General features: G+C 44.6%; 1 protein-coding gene across 5 annotated transcripts in view; it reads left to right on the top strand.

Annotated features, from left to right (window-relative positions):
* The window catches only part of Grid1 (glutamate ionotropic receptor delta type subunit 1), a 725,743-nt gene that overhangs the window by 692,948 nt on the left and 6,496 nt on the right, over nt 1–26,299 (top strand). For 4 of the 5 annotated variants that reach the window (XM_050140755.1, XM_050140756.1, XM_050140754.1 and 1 more), the window contains 2 exons: nt 9,429–9,595; nt 16,225–16,465. In XM_050140755.1, coding sequence (XP_049996712.1) covers nt 9,429–9,595; nt 16,225–16,465 — 408 coding nt within the window. Of the gene's footprint in view, nt 1–9,428; nt 9,596–16,224; nt 16,466–16,721; nt 16,813–26,299 lie in introns of all 5 variants that reach the window. The other variant, XM_050140757.1, reaches the window with a different exon arrangement.

The raw sequence follows: 26,299 nt of genomic DNA, 5'->3' as shown, positions 1-26,299 counted from the left end.
TATTAAAAATTTCCACCTCCTCCCATTTCCCTCCCTCTTTCCTCCCCCCTCCCTCTCCCTCTCCAGTCCTAAGAGAAGCCCTGCCCTGTGAGAAGTCCAAGGTCCTCCCACCTCCATCCAGGTCTAAGAAGGTGTGCATCCAAACAGACTAGGCTCCCAAAAAGCCAGTACATGCAGTAGAATCAAAACCCAGTGCCATTATCGTTGGCTTCTCAGTCAGCCCTTATTGTCAGCCACATTCAGAGAGTCTGGTTTGATCACATGCTTGTTCAGTCCCAGTCCAGCTGGCCTTGGTGAGCTCCCATTAGATCAGTCCTACCGTCTCCGTGGGTGGATGCATCCCTTACTGTCCTGACTTCCTTAGATAGCACACTCATAGATACCTGCATCCTTAGATACCTGCTACTTCCCTAGTTGGGTTTTGTGAGGAGCCTTCTATTATTTTATGTTTTCATGTCATTTGAAATGACTTCTTCTTTATTCTGAAAGATCAGAAAGAAAGGCTCCTATTTCCAGAAGAAAGAGAATGTCCTTGTACCTTTCATGATTCTCTAGTGATTGGTTGCCCAAATACTCACTGCTACCTCTATGAGAATTTTGATGCTCATAATCTCACTTCTTTTCTTCTTCCTCATACACACACATTCATATTTACATATGTAAACATATGCAGAGTTACATTTCTGCACATATCATTTGTACACCCACACAATTCTTATTTGCATATGTACTTATATACTTTTATACATTTAAGTGGCTCGCACACATACACACACAAAGTCATGCATATACCCATTAGTGGTTTTTTTCAGCAATCAGAGGACCAAGGAATGCCACAGTTACACCTTGCAACATACCTTTCTCAGAGATATTTATTGGGGAAGGGGAGTGCAAAGGGCCACCTTTGAGTGGGTGTGAGGAGCGGGTGTATGCTGCCACAGGTTTTATAAAAGGTCCATGACTTATGGCAACAGGGGAAATGTGCTGCATTCAGCAGCTGGTGATGACGTGGCTGCTAGCACTTTGTCACTGAAAATGGGTTCGGGAAGCATCTGGTTCTGGAATGCAGATAGTTCTCAGTTTACCAACAATACCCATACACATTCATATACACAGGCATTTCCACACACATAACAACATACATATTCACCCATTTTCCCGCATTTACATACATCCATACTTAAGCAGTTCTCATAATGCACTCACATGGACATACATTCTGACACATATTTCTATATTACACACCCCCACATATGCATTGCCATCTACATACAAACTTTTATACACCGTCATACATCCCCCTCACTAAAACATGTACACACACAATTTTCACACACTTGAATACACACATTATCACACATAGGCACACATGCTCCACACGCAGAATCATAAAATGTGTGTTGCTGACGTGGGGAAGGTGGCAGATGACTGATAGGTTGAGAGTGGGAAGGAAATTTTTTGCAATCCCAGCTGACAAATGGCTTCTAAGCCCAGTTAGAGTTTAACAAAGGGGGAAAAAAGTAGAGAAGGTGTTGAGCCCCCACTGTGTCCCAGGCACAGTATTCTGCACTCTGGAATGGAACGTGATGGCAGGTCTCTTAAAAACCAATCAGTTCTTGAGAATGTAGGTTCGCTTCTGAGCCGGAGGCAACAGGAGGACCTTCATCTACCACCGTTCTCTATATAGAGCTCAAAATATAAGACTGAATTCCTAAAAATTACCCTCTTAGACATTTGCAATCACAAAAGAAAGCTTGCTGCACTCCAAAAGCATGGGAAGCAGAAAAAAAAAACCTTAAATATTCTCCCATAATGGCGTGACTCGGAGATGGCCATTGTTGTTAGTACTTGGTAGTTGATTCAACTCTTCATAAATATGATCCTTTGACATAATCACCGAAAAGAGATGTCATTTGTTGAAACAACCTGTTCTTCACTACATGTTCTATTATTAGTTGTAACTTATTTAGCAAAGCCCTAAGCATATCATGTATATTGAAGTATTTAATTCTTATCCGAGCCCTGTCCATTTTATATCCAGTGGAACCAAGGCCCAGGGGTTGTTAATCAACTTTATCTCTATGCACACAGCTGGCAAGCAATGCACCTGGGATTCAAACCATACACTGAGACTCTGAAGCTTCTGCTAATTCATTACCTAAGGCTCCATCTTTTATTTTTTATTTTTTTTAAAATTTTTTGTCCTGTACACTTTTCTCAGCAATCAGTGCTCTTTAAAAGCAATATATAAAAGAAAGATAATATTTCATACTGTAATGCTATCATTTGCCTACCCGATTTTCAAACATTGGGCTTTTAGCTTCCAGTTTCTTGTTAGTTTAACTTGTTACTCTGATTTTTTTTTTTTTTTTTGCACAAACATACTTTCAGCATCCAAGTAATTCTATAATCTGAATCCAAAGGGGTGAGCTGCTGCATATGCAGATTTGAAAAGCATGCAATTCTCTTCACCAAATCGCCATTCCAGAAATATCATGCCAGCCCACGCTCCAATAACAGCAAGCTATAAAATTGTCCTTTTCTCTGCAGATGGTCTTTGGGTTTTCCTGGTGCCTCTTGTGATTTGGCACAGTGTGTAATGTAGGTATAGCAGCAGCCAGGGTTCAGGCTGTGTCTGGCAATGCATTTTCATTGTATGAATATGACTGTAAGAGCTAAGTCTTTAGATACTCAAAAGGCCAAGCTCTGCCTAAAGAGAGAGTCATGAAAAGGCAGGGACAATGTTCCATGGGTGGCTTAAGCAAATGAACATGCATCAGCTATCCAAAGAATCCATAGGAATAACACCTACCTGTGTCCTTCCTTCCACTAGAATGGCATAAGTTCCATGAAGCATCTTTGCCTGCAATGCTGAAGAAATACATGCGCAGTCATCCACATGTGGGCTCTAACCAGCATCCTCCCCTGGGAATTGGTCCAAGGGCCAACTTGATGTATTCTTTGTATTTTAACAAATAAAGCTTGCCTGAAGATCAGAGTGCAAAACTAAGCTACTAGAGGCCAGGTACTTGTAGCACACACCTTTAATCCCTGGACTTGGGGGACAGATGGATCGCTGTTAATTCAAGGCTATCCTGGGCTACACAAAATTGATCCAGTTTGAAAGAGAAACAGAGCTCACACAAAAATGATCCCAGCACTTGGGATCACATACCTTTAATCCCAGTACTCTGGAAGTGGGGACAGGAATGATATGGCTGGGTGGAGAGAAGAATATAAGGCAGGAGACAGTCTGAGAACAGGATTGCCCCTTTGGTTTGAGCATTGGTAGAGGTAAGAACTCTCTAGAGACTGGGCAGGCTGCTTCTCTGATCTTTCATGTAAGCTTTATTGGTTAAAACACAAATAAAATGCCACTACACATAGACCTGGGGAATCTTTTCTTTAATCTCCCTTTTATGAGTTCAAGCAGGGCAGAGAAAGCAAAGGTGTCTTTGAAGATAGCTGGAACCCATGGTGGTCTGGCTCCATGGTTCATTTATTTGGAATAAGATGCTTTCTTTTCCAGAGCCCTGGTCACGTCATCTAGAAAAGGAATGTGAGATTCTACTCTTGAGAATAATTCTGTGGCTCTTGTCCCCGACACTGCAGATGCCCAGCTCCTTCAACACCTCTTTCCAGGGGCCTTTGTAAATATTGCTGGCAACACCAACATTCTTGCTTGATTGGCAGAGCATCACGGTGTCACTCACCCTTCTCTACACATTTAGGATGGAATAGAAGAACACAATGGGGTTCATAACTCAAAGGCTGATGGCCCTGAAGGTTGGCTCTCTGAGTGAGCTCCAGGAAGGATGGAAGCAATGGAGCAATACATGGCAATGCAATCTCATTTTATTACCAGTGTGGTACAGGGGAGAGCAAGTGAGTCACCATGCTGCAGCTCACTTGTGGCTGTGTCCATGATGCCTGGCCTTCCTCAATATTATAGGCTGATTTTATTTTGAAAAATGTTAGAAAGAATGCGTTTAAGCTGGGGCTAGGCAACCTCTTGTCTCTGTTCTCAGCTTTAGCCTTGGTGGACCCCAGAGAGGAAGCTGGGATCTATTTGCTAAGAAAGTTCAGAGGAGAGAAACCATGAGTCTTCCACTTGCCATTGCTTTGGATTCTGGTAATGGAGTCCCACGTGCCCGTGACTTTACTGACCTTATTGATTGGCAGAGATATTCGGCTTCCTCTCCCTAACATCCTCACCTATGTGTTTTTCATGCTTGAGCCAATTATTGTTATTTTGTTCTAATTAATTAATTAGTTAATCAGTGTTGTATATTGGGAAGGAGAAGAAAAAATAGCAAGTGCAATATTTAGAAGCAGGCTAAGATTAGAGGAAAATATTCCCAAGAGCTTTAGGGTTGTGTGTATAGCTTTTCTTTATCTTTGAAGTTAGCATGTGTTGCACTGATCTCATATTCATGAACCATCATTTATTAACTTATTTCCCTGACACTGAAGGGTTAAAATAGTCACATGTTTGTTTTAGTCCCCGTTCTGAATACTGACTTACTTTTTAGGTTAAATTCCGATTTGCCAGGATAAAAGATACAGTGACTTTAAATGTCCACGTTCTATAATGCTGCATTACTTTCCAAAGTGCTATCATTCTCTGGTGCTAGTAACCATGAAAGATAGTCCCGTTTTTGCAATAATTCCACTGATATTGGTCATTATTAATTAAAAATCATACTGTAGAGCTGTTTGAATTGTATTTCAAGGCAATATTAATGTTGCCATCTTGTCTTTAAAAGAAAACTATTGATACCTTCTCCAGCATCTTAAAGAAGCTTAGACTCGTGTCCCAGGACCCCAGAGCTAACCCTAAGGAGCTTTCCGGGGTCACAAGAAACTGGGGAACTGGCTATGTATGCCCAACTAAGCTGTGCGTAGAGGCAGGGGCTAGAAGAACATTAAGACTGCATGGACAGCCTTTGTCTGCCACCCAGCTTTTCAGTAACTGAATGATACATGTAAATCTGCGATTAAAAATTCAGAATACATTTGACAATACAAATGGACTGCCAGATAAAGGTAATTCAATCCGGTGAAAGGATGAAATAAGTGTTTGGATTGGTGTTGTTTTAATAGTAGAACAAAAGGCTATAGTATCACTTTGATCATTTAGGCATTATGAAGTAATGTCAACCCGCTCTTTGTAAGCCACCCACAGCCTGTCATGCCTGTTGCAGACACTGCCTTCCCTAACTCACCACAGCCTCCTGGGAAGCAGGAAAAGGACCATACTGAAAGACACAGGCAAAAGGAAGTAGACATAGGAAGTTGTAAAAATAGTGAATTCAAAGATCCATTGGGACATTTAGGGTCGGGACTCTGGGATACTGCCAGGAGGTAGCTTGGTTCATCTTCTATGTGAATGTTGCCTAGCTGAGAACAGGCTACATTCCTATTTCTCTTCAGTCTTGTCAAGAGTCTAAAACTATCTCTTATTGAAAGAAGTCACTGTACATAAGTAATTAACACTGTATCCTAGAGTGAAAGCTTTCTGAATTGAGCTCCAGGCATGGAGAATGGAGAAAGAGTATAGATATATTGTCCTAAAGTAACAGGGGTAAGCTGAATGAGGGAGCAGAGTGGAAAGAAACACTGGCTTGGATTATAAATTACCTTCACACTGCTGTGGACCATAGTGTCTGGCTCAGGCACCTTAAAGAGGGACACTATTTTAGCTCTTGGTTTCAGAGGACTTGGTTCAGTGAGCTGGGGAAGAATGCCAGACCTCTGCTCATTAGTATAGGCATGTGGCAGTGGCCCTTCACATCGCCGTGGGCCAGGGTGTGAAGAGTGAGGCAGGAGCCAGTGCCTGGGTAAGGCTTTCTGCTTGTAACTTAAGCATCCATCAGGACCCCACTTTGCAAAAGTTCCAAAGTATCCAAAAACAGCCTCACTAGCTAAGAAATAAATGTCTAAAACACATGCCAGTGAGGGATATTTTACAGTCAAACCAAATAGAGAGAGTGGGGGGAGGTTGTGACAGGGGGACAGGAGAAAGAGAAGAGTCTTGGCTCTTCTGGAGTTCAGAAACTTAAAACAGTAGGTGTCTCCCATATGGTCAAGCCAACCTTGTATACAAGCAGTATCAAATAAGGAGGTAGATCCATAGTTATTAGGATGTGTGTAGATAATTTTTCCGACCCTACAGGAACTACATCCTGGACTTTTTAAATCAAAGGAGGAAATCATTCTACAAAGATCAAGAGTGGGGCTTGCATGAAGGCTACAGAGTTATGATTGGTATGAATGCCTTGATGTGCGTACATGTGTAAGTATGGATATGTGTGTGCAGCAGCTAGACTTTATCACCAGGTATCTTTTTCAATTGCTCTCCGTATTACTTTTAAGCAAATCTCTTTCACCAAGACCTGGAGCTCACCAGTGGGGCTAGACACGCTGGTCAGCAAGGAATGAGGGACCCTGTCTCTATTTCCCTAGCTGTGGGATCATAGGCTCATGATGTTGTCCCCAGTATTTTCCACAAGTGCTAGGGATCTGAACTCAGGTCCTCATGCTTGCACAGCCAACGTTTTACTGGCCGACCCATCTCTCCAGCCCTTTTGACATTTTTCAGTTATATCTGAAATCTTCACAGTGCACAGTCGCATTGATGATGGCATGATGATCTCATACAGCCTTGGTGATATGCCAGAAAGATTATGGAGACATCTGCACACAAAAAGTTCTTCTTACGGGGAAATTTCGGTACTACATTTTACTCAGCATGAGACTAAGGGAGTGCGCCATGGAATTCTGGGGGTACTGAGGAAATGGGATTTTTTTGAGCTAAAATTATGTTAAAAATATGTTGTACAGAGAGATCCAGACTCTGGCTTACCCCTTTGCATTTGGGTCCTGTTACACAGACTTTTACTAGTCCCTATGCTGTGGTACTGTCATGTAGATCAGAAATCTAACCACACGTTTCCTCGAGCAAATAAGAAAGACCCTGACTAATTTAGTCCGTGTTTGCAAATAGGGACATTGAGTTTCTGGGATCACTCATCTGCTCAAGAAGGCCACCGCTTACTTGTGGAGAAAAGCCTTAGTGTGTCGCATGGAGTGGAGGCAGGGGCATTGCCATCATGTTTTCAGATGCTGTGCCCTGCCGGGCTTAGTCCAACAGGGCTGTAAATGCAGGCTTTTCCCACAGATATGCTTGCCTTTCTGTGAGTCTACACACTTCATGCTCATGAATTTGTGGCCCGAAGAATTCCAGATGCCCCCTCTGAATGCCCACAGGGGCTTTTCTAGAGTCAGTTTCCACTTGGCCTGAGCTAGCTTCTTTCTTTCTTTTTTATCTTGAAATATCACTTGAGAGTTAGAAAGGAGGCTGATCTTAATTCTTCCTTCAACATGACATGCCCTTTGGAAATCGTACAAATAGCCGTGTCTGATTGTCATGTTGAATTGCGAGCATGGATGTGTAATGTTTCCTAGTCTAACTAAAACCAAATATTAGGTCATAAGTCAACATTTTGTGGATAAACTTGGTACTAAGAGGTTGAAAATTTCTATCTTTTCATAGAAAAACTTGTTTGCCAATGGAAAAAATTTACAAAGTCTGTTACCTTCCTTTGTGGAGGGAGAGAGATGTGTGCAGTTTTGCAACCTGGGTCAAAGTCTTTTAAGACTTCTGGGATTGGATTGACCAAGGAATGAGGCCTTGGTGTAATATTTGAATTGCTTCCCCTGGAGAAAGGTAATAGGTGGCAGAGGTGTGTGTCGTTTCTTACAAGATTGTGTGAAAGGCTGCAGGAAGCCAATTCCTGATCCAAGAGGTCACATTCTACCCACAAATATTTGTGATGGAAAGAATCTGATGGGAAATAAGACATCTTAGGTCATGGGCATTTAGGGTCTTGAAAAAAAGAAATATCTTGCTAAGTGTGATATTGTATTCTTGTAATCCTACTACTTTGGAAGTTGAGAAAGAATGATCATGGGTTCAAGACCCATCTGAGCTATATAATAAGATATTTTCTCAATACCTAAACTCCTCCACCCAAAAGAAAAAGAAAAATACAAAGCAGTAGAAGACTGATTTTTGCCTCAGCATCCATTTACTTATTGAGGAAGCTTAGGGGAAATGAAAGGCCAACAAAAGCCGAAACTGGAACAATGCTCTGGACAGTGCCAAGAAGCCTACAGCTTGCCAGCTTGGTTTAATTTTGTTTGTGGTGCTCCAGCCCCATTACCAATCCTATACCTATGCTTTATAACATCCGGTGTGGGGGGGGGGGCGACAAGGCAAGAAGCATCTGTGTACTCCACAGAGAATGGAAACTAGGCCCTTTGATACATTGAGAATGTATGCAGTATTTTAAGAAAGCCAAGCGACAAAGTCTCCTTTGAAGAAGAAAAGCTGTTCACAGTCTTCCTGGGTGCCCAAATTCTAGTCAAAGTTAGAATCACAGCTCAAGATAGAACTGAGTATCTGCTGTGGAAGGGCTTGAGGGGTAGGACTCAGCTGTGGATGCAGATAGATCCCCAATAATCTACAACTATCACACTGTTGGAAAGTACTGATGCCCGAAGCCCCCTGTGTATGAGTGATGCACATGTGCACATACAGCACAGCACAGATGTATGTGAGCATGCTGGACAGTTTTCCATGCCTACAATCCCAGCACTCTGGAGACTAGAGCAGGAAGATCAAATTTAAAGCCAGCCTAGGAAACATAGTAAAATCCTGTTTTAACTTCCCGCTCCCACCAACAAAAACGGAGAAGACATGTGTGTGTGTGTGTTGTGTGAATGCATGCATTTGTGTATATGCTTATCTTCACGTAAATGCAGATAAAGGCAAGTGGCAGAAGCATTACATGTTACTGTAACCATCAGGGGCCTGTCCTTAATGGGTTCCTACCATTCATGGCAAACCCTAACATGTTCTCTTGCTTGCTATTCCATCATGACTACCCAGGGCCACTGAACCCATACTCATGTTCACGGTAAGCAGGACTTAGCAGTTGGGTTCTTAATAAAAGTCAGTGGACAAGATTTATAACAGTTCTCGAACATCTGTATTCTCCAGGGAAGAGAGTCTTTCCCACCCCTGTGGTGCTATTATGTGCCCCCGACAGTTCTGCTTTGAAAATCTTAGGCCGCTGAGTGTTACTTCCTGTACTCCCAAGGGATAACTGTCATATGTGCGAAGTGGGTCTCTGTGACTCACCTCCCACTCTTCCACTCTGCCTGCTCCGTGAACGTGCTACGGTGAATGATATCGACTTGTATTGTGTTCACAATCCACAGGAAATGCCAGGAGAATTTTTTGTGGAGTCTGAATGGGACCACTTAGAGGGGCCCCTCAAACTCAAACATTGTAATGTCCCACTGCTTCAAACTCTTGTGGCCAAATAGCTTTGCTGGACTTCATGGTGATTTGGGTCTTTCAGGCCAAGAAGGGGAACTACGCGTTTCTGTGGGATGTGGCCGTGGTGGAGTACGCAGCCCTGACAGATGACGACTGCTCCGTGACTGTCATCGGCAACAGCATCAGCAGCAAGGGCTACGGGATTGCCCTGCAGCATGGCAGCCCCTACAGGGACCTCTTCTCCCAGAGGTAGGCACAGTCATCAAGACAATTCCAGCATGCTTGGGACCTTGGCAGCTGGGATGGAAGGATAACCTCCTGTTATGACGTAAGAGCCAGAGTAATTCATTAGTCCTCACATCTTCCTCAGCACCTCAACTCTTCCTTTTGGGTACTGGGATAAAAAGCAGGAACTTCATGCTCCTTTTCAAGGGAGGCAATACCGTGGGTGGGACTATGATGTGGGTAGGTGATACCAGTGCAGAGTCCAATAGGGTATTGGGGGTGGGAAGGTGCAGAAAAGGGCATCTGATAGGTCCCAGAAGGACTTCTCGGAGGTAGTGAGAGCAGGGGCACAGAGGAGTCAAAGGAGTCACACAGATAAATAAATTCCAAGTAGGATCTAGGAGACCTAGATCTCTTTTTAAAGTGTGTCTTCAAAGTGTGAGTCGTCCGTGTGGAGATGCAAAGGTGAGAGTCAGAGAAGCAGACGTCTGTCTCCATGTGTGCCACGTGTGACCTGATGGGGCCTGTTGACTTGCATCCAATTTCCCGGCTGAAGGAGATGCTGCTGTCTACTGGGGCAAGATCTATACCTGGCCCTTTGTTTGTGACAGGAGGAAGGACAACCTCTTGTTTCCTGTATTCCCCACTCTCTCCACATCAAAACATAGGCTTCTGGGTTTCTATGCCACCTTCTTAGAGTTAATTAATTCTGATTTATGCTCATTAATATTAGAGAAACTTGAGAGCGTTTTAGAGAAAGAGGCCGTGGGGCTAAGGAGACAGGAAATGTTCAGCCTTGGGGAACTGAATGGGTGGCTCCATCAGAAACCAATGTAGCATGTCTACTCCATGTTTATGTTTCATCTCCCATGTGGTTGCTAGTATGAGTTTGTCCCTTGAGCCTGCTTAGCTCTAGACTCTTAGGCATGATGAAGTTATTAAGAGCTATTCTCTTTTTTTTTTCCCCACACTGGTTTTTGTCATAGTACTTCCTATGGTCTGGATGATCCAACTTTAAGCAGGAAGGTAGAACCAAAAGATACAGGTAAATTCAATGGCTGTTTTTTAGTAGCCAGTTTACTAGCAGACACTCTATCTTGTCTCTAAAGAGGTCTAGCCTTGGACCCTCAGATTGCATATATCTGTGATGGGGCATCCCACTGATGGAAGGAATTAGATAGCAGTCACTGAGAATGTTCTAGGGAAAGGCTCTGCCCATCATAACCAACAAGAGGTGGCAGAAACATTATCATAGACAAGTCCATTCAGTTAGGGGTAGCCCCTAGTTGCCTGATCAACAGATGAATTCTAACGTCCTTGTGTTATCCACTTGAAGAATAACCAGATGGATACAGTAGAATTGTTGAAGATCATCTCTTTTCCACTCTAACTCAGGGCGAAAGGGAGAGAGTTCTGGGCCTTATACTTGCAGCTCTCCTGAGCTCTGATGTGGGGCCATGTTACTGTTGAATCTGAAAATCCTACTGCTTGTCCTATCCCGGAATTCTTCATTGGATCCTTCTGCTCATGATCAGTAAGCCTCGGCTTCACCCGAGAAGGCTGAGAAGGAGGGTTTGCAACCTATCTAGTCAGTAGCATGCTTGCAAAATTTGGTGAAGGGGTAGGAGCAGTTAAGTGAGGCTTCAGGCTCTCTGCAGAACTTCATCAAGCACGTTTTAGGTCCCTCGCTCTGCCCTCTGGAGTGGAGCTGTGAAAACAGAGTATTTCTCAGTTGCTGAAACTCAAGGTATGGCTTCTCTTTGGAATTCAGAACACAACGGCATTTCTGAAGAATACGCGTGTTTGTTTTTTTAGATGGGGGGTTCAAGGTGATTGCACAGACCATCAGTCTGCAAACACCACTCACTGTAGAGCAGATGGTAAGGGGACCCATAAGGCCAGTGTTGCAGCAACACCCAAACAATGAGTCTCAAGACAGTGCTCGTGGATGTATGGGACCTGTTAGTGGGAAGTTGGAGGCCCATGAGCTAGCTCTGCTCAATTTTCTTCTGTAAATCTGCAGAAATGAGTCAATATACTATCAGTATATTGGAGAAAGAAGAGAGGGGATGTTAGTTAGGAAGCTTGGATCTCTACTGTGTTGTCAAATGGTCAGCACAGCAATGAGGTTGGGAATGTCAGTGGAAAATCCTCCAGATGCAGAAGACAGACATGAGGCAGGGAAGTGGAATTGGTCCCCTCCACTGCCAATAGCCTTGCTGCATGCGAAGGTAAGCAAAACTCCTACTGTCAGGATCTACCCACAGAACGCTGTAATTGCTGGGCCCTGCCCCCACACTACCAAGTAAAAAGCCCAATCTCTGGACTTGAAATCCCACCAATCTCCGCCCTGGAAAGTTTCATCCTGAAAAGTCCCACCCTATCCCCAAGAAACACTATATAAATCCTTCCATCTGTTCAGCTCTCTGCTGTTTCTCACCAGAGCAAAGGCAGCCACCCTTCTGATTTTTCCTTCCCAATAAATCTCTTGTGTGAGATTTGTTGTGTGGTGTGACTTTGTGGTATTCTTTGACTCCCAACTGCCAGGATACCTTTCTATCTAAGCTGCAATGCTTACAGCAGAAGTAGTTAAATGTTCTTTACATGACTTCATAGGTTAGTAGACCACAACCAGCATGGGGTTAGGGCTGGGCACCAGAGAGGAAGCTAGCTGTGATACAGGTCTGCACAGATCTTTTTTTCTGCATTACTATGGAGTCCTTATGAAAATCTCTATTGGGACCCTCTGGCCTCTCTTTCCCATTACAGTGGTCACAAAAACATAAGTGAAATGTCCAGACTTGTTATTCTTCTTTTAAGAAAAATTTACCCTTCATAGTTTCGTCAGAAGACGATGGGTTCCAAGGACTGTGCTGACCTCCTACAATATTGTTATATGTCTCCACAGCACAGCTTCCCCATGAGCTAGTAGCCTCCCTCCTTCCAACAGACAGGTATTTGCCCTTCAGGGGAATTCTCCAGTCATTATTTCTAACTCTCTTCTGTCAGCGGGTCTAGAAGAGGCTCAAGTCCAGTGAAAACTGCCTTCAGCTTGAATGTACCTCAGAGAAATGAAGGGAGCTAATCAGGGGGCCACACACCATGTCATTTGAGTGTGGGTCTACACTCTATAACTAGCAGATTCCAGGCTTCTCTGGAATTTCTGTGGTCACCTTTCCCTTTATACTAGGAGTCAAGCTATTTGTTTGCCTTGAAAGAGACTAGGCTGTAGACATAAGTGTATGTGGTATGGCGGTTACGTGCTAAAACAGTTTTGCAGACCACAGCATGCAGAGTGGGCATTCAATAAGTGTTTAGCAACGTAATAGCCATTTATTGAGCACCTACTGTGTCGCAGGCGCCACAACTATTGAATAAAGCAAAGTACCTGCAATTATATCTGTCTGGAAAATAGAGCAACTGGCTTCAGGAAATGGCTATTATCGCTCCGGTTCCTCATAAGAAGGAGTATAGATTGTTATAGCGCACATTAGTTTAGCCTCGTTCTTGAAGGCACTCTGTGCACATGGCTTGTTTGTCCTGTTGCGTCTATATCCATGCTTTCTTGTTTCATTGTTTGTTTTGTTTTAGTTTTCCTGTAAATCGCCACACGTTCTTTCTGAAATAAGATGCGCCGTAGAAAGATGCATACAACTGTAAGGAGAAAAAGTCAGAAAAATTTAAGCAGCGTGCCTGATATTGCCCAGAAACTGTGAGGAGATCAGATCCTACGGTCCTTTCAGGGCCTTACCGCCTCCCAGGTCAGAACTTGACCTTTGGGTAACAACCTGTTGTCACAGAAAGAGCATGCCCCCACCCCCAGATCACTAATGGCCCAGAGCCGAAGACTAGCATTGCCAGTTTCTAATTCCATCTCTGGGTAAGTCAGGTGCATTCAGTGCTCAGGCCTTCAGGAAGTAAGACGGGCAGATGAAGCATTGCTATGCATGCAGTTAGGCAGATTCAGGAAGTGCAAATGATTTCTCCCTGCAGTGTTCTCTCAATAAGAGGTAGCTCCTGCTGAAGACTGACTTGATAAGAAGCTGCTCAGTAGGGCCACCCAGCTGCACGACTACCACGCAGTTCTTACGGAGCCTGTTACTATTCCGGGTTATAAGCTAATGGCCCCTGAGATGGGTATCTTTATCTAATAGCAGATATTGGTAATGAGAGAGCTAGGGTTGAGAGGTTCAGTATCTGGATTAGAATTCATCTCTATCCGTGACACATCTGCATCTACAAACAAAGGGGTCTGATGTCTTCATGAGGAGTCAGCAGTATACTCCAGTTGCGAGTCCCCTGGACAGGCTGATCCCTGTGTATCAGTGTCTGTAACTTACATTAAGCTCGCCCTACTCACCCCAGCCACCAGAGACTTAACAAGGCCAGTGAACAGCCAAACAGCTTTGGATGACCAAAGTAGTAAGGTGTGAGGTGGACACTGTAGGGTCCTGTTCATCGTCCACCGTGCCATTGCAGAGAGCATCCTGTTCATCGTCCCCTGTGCCCTTGCAGAGAGTTGTGGTTCCCAGGGACATTCTGAGCACAGCCACAAAACACAAAGATACACATACATGTAAATCAGTGACCTCGGGGACCATGTCCTTCTAGGCATGGCCATGTTTTAAGCCTTTGGGTGTCATCACTGCCCTGATTTCTTGCTGGATGTTTTTATATTCTCGCTATGGCCCTTCCCGCTTAGTTTGTGTTCATTATTCAGCAAATGCATTCACACATTCGTTGACAGGACAAATATCTGATAACAAGTAGCTTTTGTTTTGATATCTACTAAGCTTGCGCATGACAAACATAGAAAGCTGCAGCCCTACTCATTAGAATGGGAACCACAAATCAATGAGGCGTAGCAGCATTTGGCCCTCATCCAGTAAAACACAGATGAGATCAAAGCCTACTCCATCCTGAGCTGGGTCCTTCTCAGACAATAAGAGGCTACACCATGCTGGCCCATGATAGAGACAGGACCTGGGAGACACCAGACCTCTGCGTGGTATGTGGGCCCAGCCTCAGAACTATGGATGCAAGTCCAGTGCTGAGACTATACAACTATCTAGTTGAGCTTCTGCAGTTCTTTAACTCCACAGGCCTGTGAGCTAAATGCATCTCTATGGACCAGACTCATAGATAACTACCCATCAGATGGAAAGGCTTTTCTATTTTGAATCTGCAAGCCACCCGTGATACCTGGCCCTCTCACTGTGTAGAGCTCTACGTTACAGAAGGAGCACACAAAACACCGCAGTGGTAGAAGCCAGCATGAGGACTTGTCCCACCATTATGCAGTCAGACCCCCCTCTCAACCCCTGTTAGAGTGCATCTCAGTGTGTCTGCTTTATCACTTCATCCACTGCCTCCATCTTCCTCATTCACCACGGCACAGCTTCACTCTGTGTTGTAGCTGGCAAACTGCAATGAGTCCTTTGTTCCAGACAGAATATTAACACCTATTCCAGTTTCAGTGGTTGCCAGCCTCTGGAAAGTCATTTCACTTCTCTGTGCCTTGATTTCCTTCGCTATAAAGTAAGACAATAGGACTATTAATCCCAGAAGGTTGGCCTCTAAGATTCAGAAACATCTGCTAGGTATAGAGGTTGACTACACCCTGCCCAAGGAAACAACTGGGCCACCATTGTACTTCATGATCCATCGTCCTCCAGGCTTCCTCCACTGCTGTCTGCTCTGCACACTCCTCTTTAAGGCTGCAGCTAGAAACCCCTGGCGTGTGTGTCTCCCTGGCATTTCTCTGCTCATTTCCTTGTGTCCATCACCGCTTCGGTCTTCCCACTGACAGTCATTGTTGACATGTGCGTCTTTAGACTACAAGTTTAGCAGCTTTGAGCATCGTTCTTGGCACAGAATCTTCCTAAATGAAATGATGGAGGATAGCATGAGTCCCAGTAGGGCAGACAGGGTAGACAAATCGAGTTTCCCTTTTCCAAAATGGACAGGACAATAACAGCTTAAGAGTTTGGATTTTCCCCCCTGATTTGAAATACTGCATGTATGTAATGGAATAACTGGGAATGGGACCTAAGTATAAACATGAAATTAATTTATGGTTCATATGTATCATACACATATAGTCTGTGTATAATCTTATGAGATGTTTTAAATAAGTCTATGCATGAAATAAAGTTTGTGTTTATTAACATGTAAGAGGTCAGATGTAGAATTTTCCATTTGTGGTATCATGCAGATCTGCAAAAAGTTTCAGACTTTGAAGTATTTGGGATTCCAGGTCCTTGGATTAAGGATGTTTGACTTTCAGATGTTAAAATTTTATGGACAGCTTTTTTTATGACTGTGAATATACTAAATCTGTGTTCTGGGGGTTCCCCTAGTTCATTTCTGCATGCCCCAAGTTTATCCTTAGAACTTTCTCGGCAATCCGTGTGAGGGACCTGACATACTATGTCACTGAACCTTTTGGCACTGGTTCGGTGAGGAGGGAAAACCTACTATTGTATGTGCTGAAGGAAGCACTCTGAGTGCGTGGTGCAGAAGGCACTGTGGAAGAACCTGACTCTGAGAATTACTGTGATGCTTCCAGGGTAAGCATGCCAGGCTGTTGACAGGATCCGATGGCTTACATGAGGAAGTCAATGGCTATGACTCACCTGTATTGTGTCTTACAGGATCCTGGAGCTGCAAGACACAGGGGACCTGGATGTGCTCAAGCAGAAGTGGTGGCCGCACACAGGCCGCTGTGACCTCACCAGCCATTCCAGTGCCCAGGCTGAGGGCAAATCCCTTAAACTACACAGCTTTGCCGGGGTCTTTTGCATCTTGGCCATTGGCCTCCTCCTTGCCTGCCTTGTGGCTGCTCTAGAGTTATGGTGGAACAGCAACCGGTGCCACCAGGAGACCCCCAAAGAGGTTGGTGTCCTCATAGTCTTGCCATAATACAGAGGCAGGGTGTCTCCCTGGGCCATTTATTGGGTGGGTGGTTTTCTTCTAGTTAGTATTTATCAGAGTCACCTTGTCTTGACACGGCAGCATTTGGATATTGGGGGAATATGTCACATTTCCTTTTGTTTTTAAAGCAAGAGAGAAAATGTAGGGGATGTTTTCATGTTTGAACAAAGTGCCAAGGGACCAGCCATGGCCACTAAAGTCCTGTATTTATCTATAGAGCAGGTACAGCGTGGGCAGCGCCAGAGAGCCCTTCCCCACCCTGCCCCTCTCATGTGCTTCCACCCTGACCTGGAGAGACCACCTGTAGGGTAAGAGAGGAGCCCGCATTCCTTCTTGGTTCTCTTTGGTGTCTCACCCACAATCATAGGTCCCGTGGCCCCAGTAGGCAAGGGGTTCCTATCACCACTGTCTCTCTTTCTTTTCTCTCCCCTCATTCTCACAAGGCCTAGCCTTACCACGTTGGGAGAAACTCCAGGCTCTAGGTCTGGGTACTTCTCTCACTGTGTATACCAACCACTGCTGATTCTGTGCCTAGACACATCCATCTTGTTGGGGATTTGTTCTTCAAGGTCATTTTCTGATTTGTTTTTTTTTTTTTTTAAATGGACCCTTAAAGGGAATTCCCTTAAAAGAGGGTGTCAGAGATCATCGTGTTGTGATGATGCCTTGCTCACAGAAGCACACATAGGCATCTATAGGACAAGCTCAGATCCTCCATCCATGTATGGTCCCTGCCTGCTAAACACATGCGGGCTTCATCCAGAATCAGACTTTGGCTCATGGATTCTTCAGAGGCCTCTGGAGATAAATCTCCAAGAGGAAACTGTAAAGCAGCTAGCGTTCTGTCCAAAAGCAGTCATTACTAAGAACGCTGCCTGATGTTTCTGGTTTCATTTGTACTGGACGTGACGCACAGGTTCATTAATTGGCTTCAGAGGTGGGAGGTCAAGGAGAAAAGCAAAGGAAACTGGGGCAGGAACCACAGACGGGTAGGAGGGGGGAAGAGGTGAATGATCTCACTCAGCCTGGTGTGGGCAGGGAACTGGTATTTCTGTAGCAAAGATGCCTGGCATCTCTTTCCAAGAACTGCTTGGCTGACTGCACCCTTACCCATGATTGGCTGGCTGCACCCGTGCCCGTCAGTCTGCAAGGAAGTCCCTGGCAAGGAAGGCTATGGCTATGGCTGTCTCTCTGTCCTTCTGGCAAGGAAGGTAATGACTGTCTCCCTGTCCCTCTGACAGGAAGGCAATGGCTGTCTCCCTGTCCCTCTGACAGAAAGGCAATGGCTGTCTCCCTGTCCCTCTGACAGAAAGGCAATGGCTGTCTCCCTGTCCCTCTGACAGAAAGGCAATGGCTGTCTCCCTGTCCCTCCTACCCACTACTCTTTCAGTTAGTGCTTTGCTCTCTAATGACATGCACTGCAGAGTCAGCGCTAAAGTGTCCAGAGGAAGGGAGGGAGGGAGGAAGGACGGAAAGAAGGAAGCCTGGCTTCTCTACCATCTTGAAGGCTCTCCTGTCATCCCTGAACCACAGGAGGAAAGGGGAGGGGATTTAATGGTTCTTGTTAAGTTGGGAAATGATTATATATTCAAAAGGGTTTTTTTTTATATTTAAAAGGGGAGGGACCCTGACTTACTAATGAACAGATAAAGAAGAAGCCCCGGTGTCCTCAGCAACTGCAGAATCTTGTCAGTTCCCCCATACCAAAGCCAGGGCGCCTTTCCTGCCGCCACCATCCCAGGGCTTTGGACGTAAGAGCATCTTCAGGCAGCTATGGTGGGTGGTCCCAGGGCCCCTCTAAGTAGGAAGAGGGAAGATGGGACAGACAGAAAAGACATTGGTTGACCCACATTGTATCCCCACCGGTGCTGTTGGCTTGTTTGAGGTCTGGGCTTTCCTCCTCAGTAGGACTCTTGGTTTCCCCTCTACAAATGCTGCACAGGTCAGGTTAGCAAGGGAGGTTTATTTTCAGGTGGGAGGAGCTTGTCTACTTTTATTCTTTTGCCTTCATAGCCCCTAGTGTGGTGATCATTCCAGATGTAGTCACACAGAGTAAGTAAGAGGGAGGGAGAGACAGAGACAGAGAGAGACAGATAGACACAGACATAAATAAGCAAAGAGAGAACACAAAAGACCAAGGGATGTCCAGCTTGTGAAAGCACAAATTGTTGCTTCTTTCCTGGCAGGACCCCTTCTTGCTTTCTCACTTCTGCATAAATGTACACTTGCTGATAGGAGGGAATACATTTACAGACAATTTACACTTCCACAGTGTGAGCCCCTTGCCTGGCTCTCAGCCTGCATCCAGACAAAGATGAGAATGACAGAGACATAGAGGAAGCACAGTAGGTGCTGCCCAGCCTTCGCCTTCTGTTGCTGTTTAGATGGATTGCATGGGAAACTTCTCCTGGTTTTATAGGTTCTCAACTTTCAGAGGAAGTTTATAACACTTCCCTCTTTGCCTCCCTTAACAATAATGTCCATGTGGAGCCCTTTCTTCCCTTCAAGGGTACTTCTTACCCCCTGGGCAACTACAGCACAACTCACCGGTCTCCATCATGGAGATTGGGCTGTCCTGACCTAAGCAGTAAGAACCACTACAGCACAGAGCGGGCCCAGCCTAGCCAGCACATGATGGGGAAGCTGGGGGTTATGGTGTATAGTGATTAGTAAATAGTCTTGGGGCTTGAGGAGAAGAGTGTGGAGACTTGAGAAACCAGTAAAAAAAAAATCATTTAATTGGAGATGAGATGAAAAGTTGTATTTTGGACAAGCTGAACAAAGGTAACAGGAAGTAAGGACAGGGAGGAAAAGCCAATAGAAGAGCTCGAGGAAGGAGCATGGATTTATTTCCAATATCTCAATTCCAGGGCAAGGGGTTTGAACCTCATCACTATGAACAGAGGATGGACGTGGGATGGCAACACTTTAGAATTATATCTTTAAAACCGTGGTGAAATAATGAAGGTATTTAATTTAGATCCCCTTCACATTGCTACTGTTCCATGTTTTATGGAGTAGCCTTGCAATTAGGCGAGGCTGGCTGGAAACTCTTGGAATGTTTCATTTTGGGATACCAGTTATATTTCTTAAGAGCTGAAAAAGCTGTCTTTGGGTGGAGCCCAAGCTGTGTTTAACGGCTTGTGCTGTGATGTCTTCCGAGTTTAGACACCTTTTGGGGGGAAGGGTTATAATGTGCATTGAACCTCTTAATATTCATGCGCATTTGAGCTCATATTTTTTTCTGAGGAACCAGACAATTATGTAGTTACCCAATGCAGGTGAGTGCACCAAGCTCTTGGGGACGCAGTAAAGAGCCACTTGCGAGATTTATGGGGGATGTGGAATCATCGCTCTGAGAATGAAATATTCATGAAATAAAGATGAGAACCGCACAAATGGGAGCTGACATGAGGATTGAGGGATGAATCATCCATCACTGGGCTGGAAGTTGGAATTCTAGTTTCTCCCTGCCTTGCTCGTCCTGCCCCGTGTCTCCATGGGGTACAGGGCCAATGACGGCCAGGACAGCTGGCCAGCAGTGGCAACATAGCAGCATCTCCCTTGTTCTGTGGGGCTGGCCTTGAAAGCTTCTCCCCTACGGGTGACTGAATACTAGGAGTCCTCTCTTCAACGCCATACACCGCTTTGCCTCCACTCCTGTGCTTTACAAATTGCACGCTGTCTTCTTAGCCCTTGTCAACAACGTTTAAGGTGGGCTTCCTTATTACTGGAAGAGTACCACTCAAAAGCGACAATAGCAGAGCTGGCACAGGGATGACACAGCTGCCTCCCTGCACCTGCTACCTCCCGGAGGCAGGCTTGTCACAGTGTAAGGACACTGGGCTTTCTTGGGGTGTGCAGGATCATGAATTTCTACCTAGTATTTTCTAGAAGATTTTGAGAATAAGGGATGAGACTCAATTCTACTCTGGGTCAGGTTCTAGAAAGGCATCTCAGAACCTGTTTTTTTTTGTTGTTGTTGTTGTTTGTTTGTTTTTTGTCTTCTGTTGAAAACTGATACTAGCTGTCGAACAGTGTAATACATCCCAGAAACTAACCCAGAACATTCCAATAAGAAACATGGAGCACTTCCACACCACTGAGTATCTCAGAACCAGGTCCCTGGCAAAGCCCTCTCTGCCTGTGACCACTGCCCGTCTCTTTTGTTGTCAGTAACTTTTTACCTCTGTCTGCTTCAAACCTGCCAGTAGTTCCTTACCTCTGCATTTGAATCGCTTTGTCCATTCTCTGGAACACGGGAACTCTTGTTAGGGGGTGATGAATATAATTGAGGTATTGAACATTTTCTGTGTGCCAGGAACCAAAGATGAATGTTTTACCAAGAACATTAGCTCATCTGGTCATAGGAGCTCAAATGTAGTTATTGAATGAGCACACTAGTCTGGGCTCCTATAAAGAAAATGTTATTAAATGTTAAATTATTGTATAATCATTGTAACTGGATCAATGACTTCCAGTTTTGGCTGCATATCAGAGATGATCAATTCTGGAGCTTTTGAGAAGTACAGATGCTCGGCCCCAGTTTTCATAAGAGGATCTGGAAAACTATACTTTACAAAACTTCCGCATTCATTTCTGATGTCCTGCCAAGGGTTAAAACCTTCCATCATCTTTCTGCCAGGGTATACAGGAACCTTCCATGAAGAAGAAGGTGAGCCTGTCATGGTAGAAAAGAACCCCAGGGTTGGATCTCGGTGGACATGAGTACCCGTGCCAATACTATATTATTCAATGTGTCATCTTAAGCAGGTCACTTCACTGCTAGTCTCGGCTCATCCATCTGGGTCCTGCTGCTCCTATCTGATGTATGAAGGGTTTGTTGGTGCCTCTCATTTCCCTGACAGGAAAAACTGGAGAGGGAGGTGCTCAGACACTCCCCCACAATGCTTCACAGAATGATGATATCCCCTGAGCTCATTTAATTGTCTCGAAATTCAAACTCTTTGTTTCCACCTAATCACAACTCTCAGACCCAAACTCAATTTCTAGCAACATCTAAGAGGAATTGTGTTGGTGGCATCGCTCCCATCCGTTGGGTACCATTTACCACCTGGTGGGTCTCAGTGGTAACAGGAGAATGTTTCCAACAACCCACCAGGTCAGGTGGGAGGTCCCTGAGCCCTAGTTTTATTCCTGCCCACCTTAAAGTGGGAGATGTTGGATTCCAAAGTTGGTTCTAATGAGTCCCATGTGTAACATGCTGTTACACAGATGATAGTTTAGTTAATTACCGTTTTCCAATACACTGTATTATTTCCACATTGCTGAACAGCGGCTTAATTACAGAACTTTATCTCTGCTCGAGAATGCCTGAGAGAGCTTCCCTGGTAACCTCAGTTTCTACATCTGCCACCATCCTTAACACGTGGTGAAGAATGCAGAGCTGGAATCCAGCCGATACGTGGGTAAATGCAGTCAGTAAATTTTATGTCATATTCAGGGATGTTTGACTAGGTCAGTTGCCTGCAGTAGATTAATGAAGGCAGCCATAAGTTCCCAGATCTCTTTCCACAGCTGTCATTACCTGGCTGAACACTGAAGCCTTGGGATAATGAGGATGTGAACTGATGTAGTTCACATTTAAAAAAAAAAAAAACCATTATTTGATTTGCATAACCTTATAGAATGCATCATTTTGTCTGAAAGAGGGATAATTATTCAAGTCACCCCTGCTGTTTTCCTTGTTTAAGCTGCTTACTTCTTCCTTTCCTTGGTCAGAGACACATAAGATCCAAGCAGACATGACCTTGCTTGTGCTAAATCTGTGGCCCAGGTAATACGAGAGAACAAAGACCCCAAGCAAGGTGGCCGTGTGCTTCTTGCCCCTCTGTTCTAGCTCTCAGACTAAGCCACAGAAGCAGGCAGTTTAAGGATGCTGAGACTCTGAAGCAGGCTGCCTTCAGTTTCCAGGGAGGTCAGGAGGCATTTATGCCAGTTCTGTTCATTTTCTTGTAGACTTAACCAACCAGTACAGGATACTCCTGATGGATCCCTCTTCTCCCAGGGTTTATCTGGGTCCTGGTGTTACTGGGATAATAGAATTTGAATAGAAGGAGGGCCAACTAATTTGAGGAAGTTGGATTCTTGACAGCCATTTGGCATGGGAAGCTCTCTCTGGAAAGTTTCTTCAATTGGTGTGAACATTTTCTGTGTATCCTGACACAGGAAGGCTAAAGGCTAATAGATAACCACAATTGGGAGTTGATCTGCCCTGCATGGCTTCACACTGCTTACAACGGATTCATCCATCCTTAATTTGAGGCAGGAAAAAAATACACTAGGTTAAGAAACCATTCAAGATCTTTCTTCCAGCTTATACAGACAACACAAATCACACTCCACATTTTTTGTTGTTGTTGCTGCTGCTGTTGTTGTTATTGGTGGTGGTGGTGGTGGTGTGTGTGTGTGTGTGTGTATGCAAGTGTGCTTTGTTTTATTTTGGTTTTGCTTTTGGAATGTTTTGATATGTTTTTAAGATAGAACATGAAGGTGGAGAAAGATTTGGGAAAAGTTGGAAGAGGGGAAAGAATATGATCAAAATATATTGTATAAAATCCTCAAAATTTAAATGAAGAGAAATACCCATTCCTTGGGTTAGTCTTTAATAGGCTGATGCTTCTTGACCTCAGAGCCGTATTAGAAGGTTAGGTTATTAACTGTGCCCTCCCTCCACTCCAGACTGCTACCGCTTCCCATTTTGTGCCTTGAATGTCAATGCTGAAGACTCCAAATAAGAGGCTTCCCTTGCTCACATTTTTCTTCCCAGGACTTTGGTTGAGACACTGCACCAACCAATGTTTGTTGCTCTGGCGTTGGGTATAGAGTGTTGTTTCCTGTCTGTCTGAGACTCTTAGAGCTCTGTCTCCCTGGGGCGTTCTTTTAGCTCTTTGTTTCCAAGGCTTGAAAAACAGGACCTACCCTCTGAGCACCTGCCCTGACCCAGTACTTAGCTGACTCTAAGTAAAAGGTCAGGGCTCTCCCTTCAGTTGACAGAATCCATAGTGAACACAGCTGGAGCCAAGACAGCTTGATTCCTGCCTGTTGCAAATAGTCTTCCATTCCAGATGGGCACCTTACGGTACTGAATTATAAAACGGAAAGGAAGAGAAGGCAAGGTTATGTAACGAACAGGTTCTTTCAAGGAAACCCCCAACACGGCTCATCAGTTTTCCTTCTATTGAAACCATAGGCTGTAGAGAGGGCACCTGGCTTGTCTAGTCTTCTCCAAGTTTTGCTGGCTGTAGGGAAGAGAATATTGTTGCCTTGAACCCTAAAACCATATGAACTCTGTCCCAGTGTCTCCACCTTCCCCCCTTTTTGGGGGGTGCATTTTGGGATGAAAATAATCTGTGAATTGAAACATTCACCAGCTGAGTTCCGATGCTGACTTTGGTTGGTTCAGACAAAGGGGCCATATCCCATGTCAAAAGCTGCATTGCAGATCAGGGAGCTGTGAAAAGGCTGAAAATCTAAGTTTGATGATGAGCAGAGCCAGGGCTTATCCTGAGGCCCAGACCCTGAGAGCGTGGCCACAGCACGGATGGTTGGGTATGGTACCACAGCTATTGGATGAAACTCCACCTATTCTCCGAGTCTCTTTTTTTCGGGATTTTCACTATGTACTAATGACCTTGTTTGTATGACGGTTCTGTCTGTTTACCGGGGAATGTTACCTGCCACCCACACCATTATGGAGTGAAGGCAGCAATTTTCCCAAAGCAAGTGACTCTCTAAATATGAACCATGGATTATTTAAGAAGCCATCATAGTGGTGGCGGCACACACCTTTAATCCCAGCACTCGGGAGGCAGAGGCAGGTGGACCTCTGTGAGTTTGAGGCCATCCTGGTCTACAAGAGCTAGTTCCAGGACAGGCTCCAAAGCTACAGAGAAACCCTATCTTGAAAAACAAAAACAAACAAACAAAAAGCTATCAAAAATGAGGGAATCTAAGTCACTAACCCCCCAAGTAATAGGCATAAGATACTATCTTAAAATTTTATATAAAGAATGGAAACATTTCTCTTTATATAAAGCAAAGAAAAAAGCAGAAAGACAGATAAATCATATATTGAGGAGAAAGTTGCTCTGTGCTAGGTCAACCATGGCACAAAATAATTAATAAATCTCTTTGATTTGGTTTGCTATATTTAGATTATTCTTAATGTGCCGTGGTTCAACTATGATAGTTCCCGTTTACCATAGTACAATAGCAGCATGCAATCAGCAGAAACTACACTTTAATGTTTTAATCTTTTTCTGGGCAAACACTTTGAAGCAGCAGAGAGCTGCAGTCCCAGCTACGGAACACAAGCAGAAAATGCCAATGCTCTCCAACGCGCCATATTGTTGAAGTGAGGGTGCCTGGTACTTACAGTGATTACATTGCTGACTTGGGCTATTTTCAACTGGCTGTGAGTCTGTTAATATTTAACGCTGTTAATTGAGGAGCACTTACAGCTTACACATCTTTGAAGGAGCTAAGAAAAGAATCTTGTGAATGGTATTGAGACAGACAAAGTAGTGGATAGCATCTCACCCATTTCCCCCCACTTTTCCTATGGCACTTGCTATTCAGAGGTATTCTTATCTCAGAAGCAGCTTCCCAGCACTGATGAGCTGAGTCATACTGGGTGGTTTCAGATCACTGGAATCCTGGGTGTTATTCAGTGGCCATCCAGTTACTTCCAATGTCATTTCCATTTATGACAACATGCCAATTTCCACAATGTTCCCTCACTCTCTGCCCAGTGTGCTCCTTTATTATTCAGTTTCTTCCTGGCCTGCAATGAGGTCCTCATTGTCTTATGAATGTTGTCAGGGTTCTTGCTGCGGGAGATGTTCTGGAAGCCACTGTACGTGCCTTTCCAGAAGCTAGGTCCAGTGTGCCAACTTTGAACTTATGGGCATTTAGACAGCAGTGATCTCTTTTTCACCATGGCAAAGACTGTTGAGTCAAGGAGTGAATGACAGGGTTCTCTAGTTCTTTGCACACCTGAGAAATGCTGCCTTGAGTCTTCTTAGTATTGGCTTTGTGATTGGCATCATGAAAAAGTAGGAGGGCTTATGCTCTTGATCCCAAATGACCTCCTAATGGGGAGCCCTATTCCTTATCCCATTGGAGCTCAAAATAATCAGTCACTGGGATAACCTCTGTTTTACATATTTTTTTTTCTTTTTGGAGGCATATCAAAGCCCCTACATCTTGTGGTGTTTCTAAAATACCTACAACCTAAACAAAGGTTCTATTCCTCCCTCTCACGTGCTCTGAACACTAGACCACTGGCAAGATTGTATTTTAGAAATAAACCGTGACTCAATATTTTTTCTTGGAGTCTGGCTTCAGAAAGGGCCAGCTGTTAGCCACCATCTTTCCTAGATCAATGACACCCACAGAGCCACAAATGGTTCTGCAGCTTCTACCCTCATGGTAGGTGGTATAGCTATTTTTCTGGATACTTGTCACTTGTCCACTTCAGTGTGGTATGGGGTGGGACGGAGGAGCAGGCAGCATTTCTTTTGAGCTTTCAAGCACAGCAATCACCTTGATTCATTTTAGCATTGAAGATGTAGCTGTTATTCTTAAAAAACGATGAGAGAGCTGCTACAAACGGTCCCCAGGCGGGCTGGCGGAGCCCGCCATGGGAAAGCGGCTACAAAGGATCCCCGGGCGGCTGGCGGAGGGAGCCCGCCATGAGGGCAGCTACAGGAGGGCACGCTTCCTTGGCCCACAGTGGCGTGGCGGCAGGTAACAGACACGTAAACACAGGAA

The sequence above is a fragment of the Alexandromys fortis genome, unplaced genomic scaffold (assembly GCF_014885135.2).
Source record: "Alexandromys fortis isolate MF-2015 unplaced genomic scaffold, M_Fortis_MF-2015_v1.1 scaffold_46, whole genome shotgun sequence".
Lineage (NCBI taxonomy): Eukaryota > Metazoa > Chordata > Mammalia > Rodentia > Cricetidae > Alexandromys > Alexandromys fortis.
This window is presented reverse-complemented; position numbering and strand designations above follow the sequence as displayed.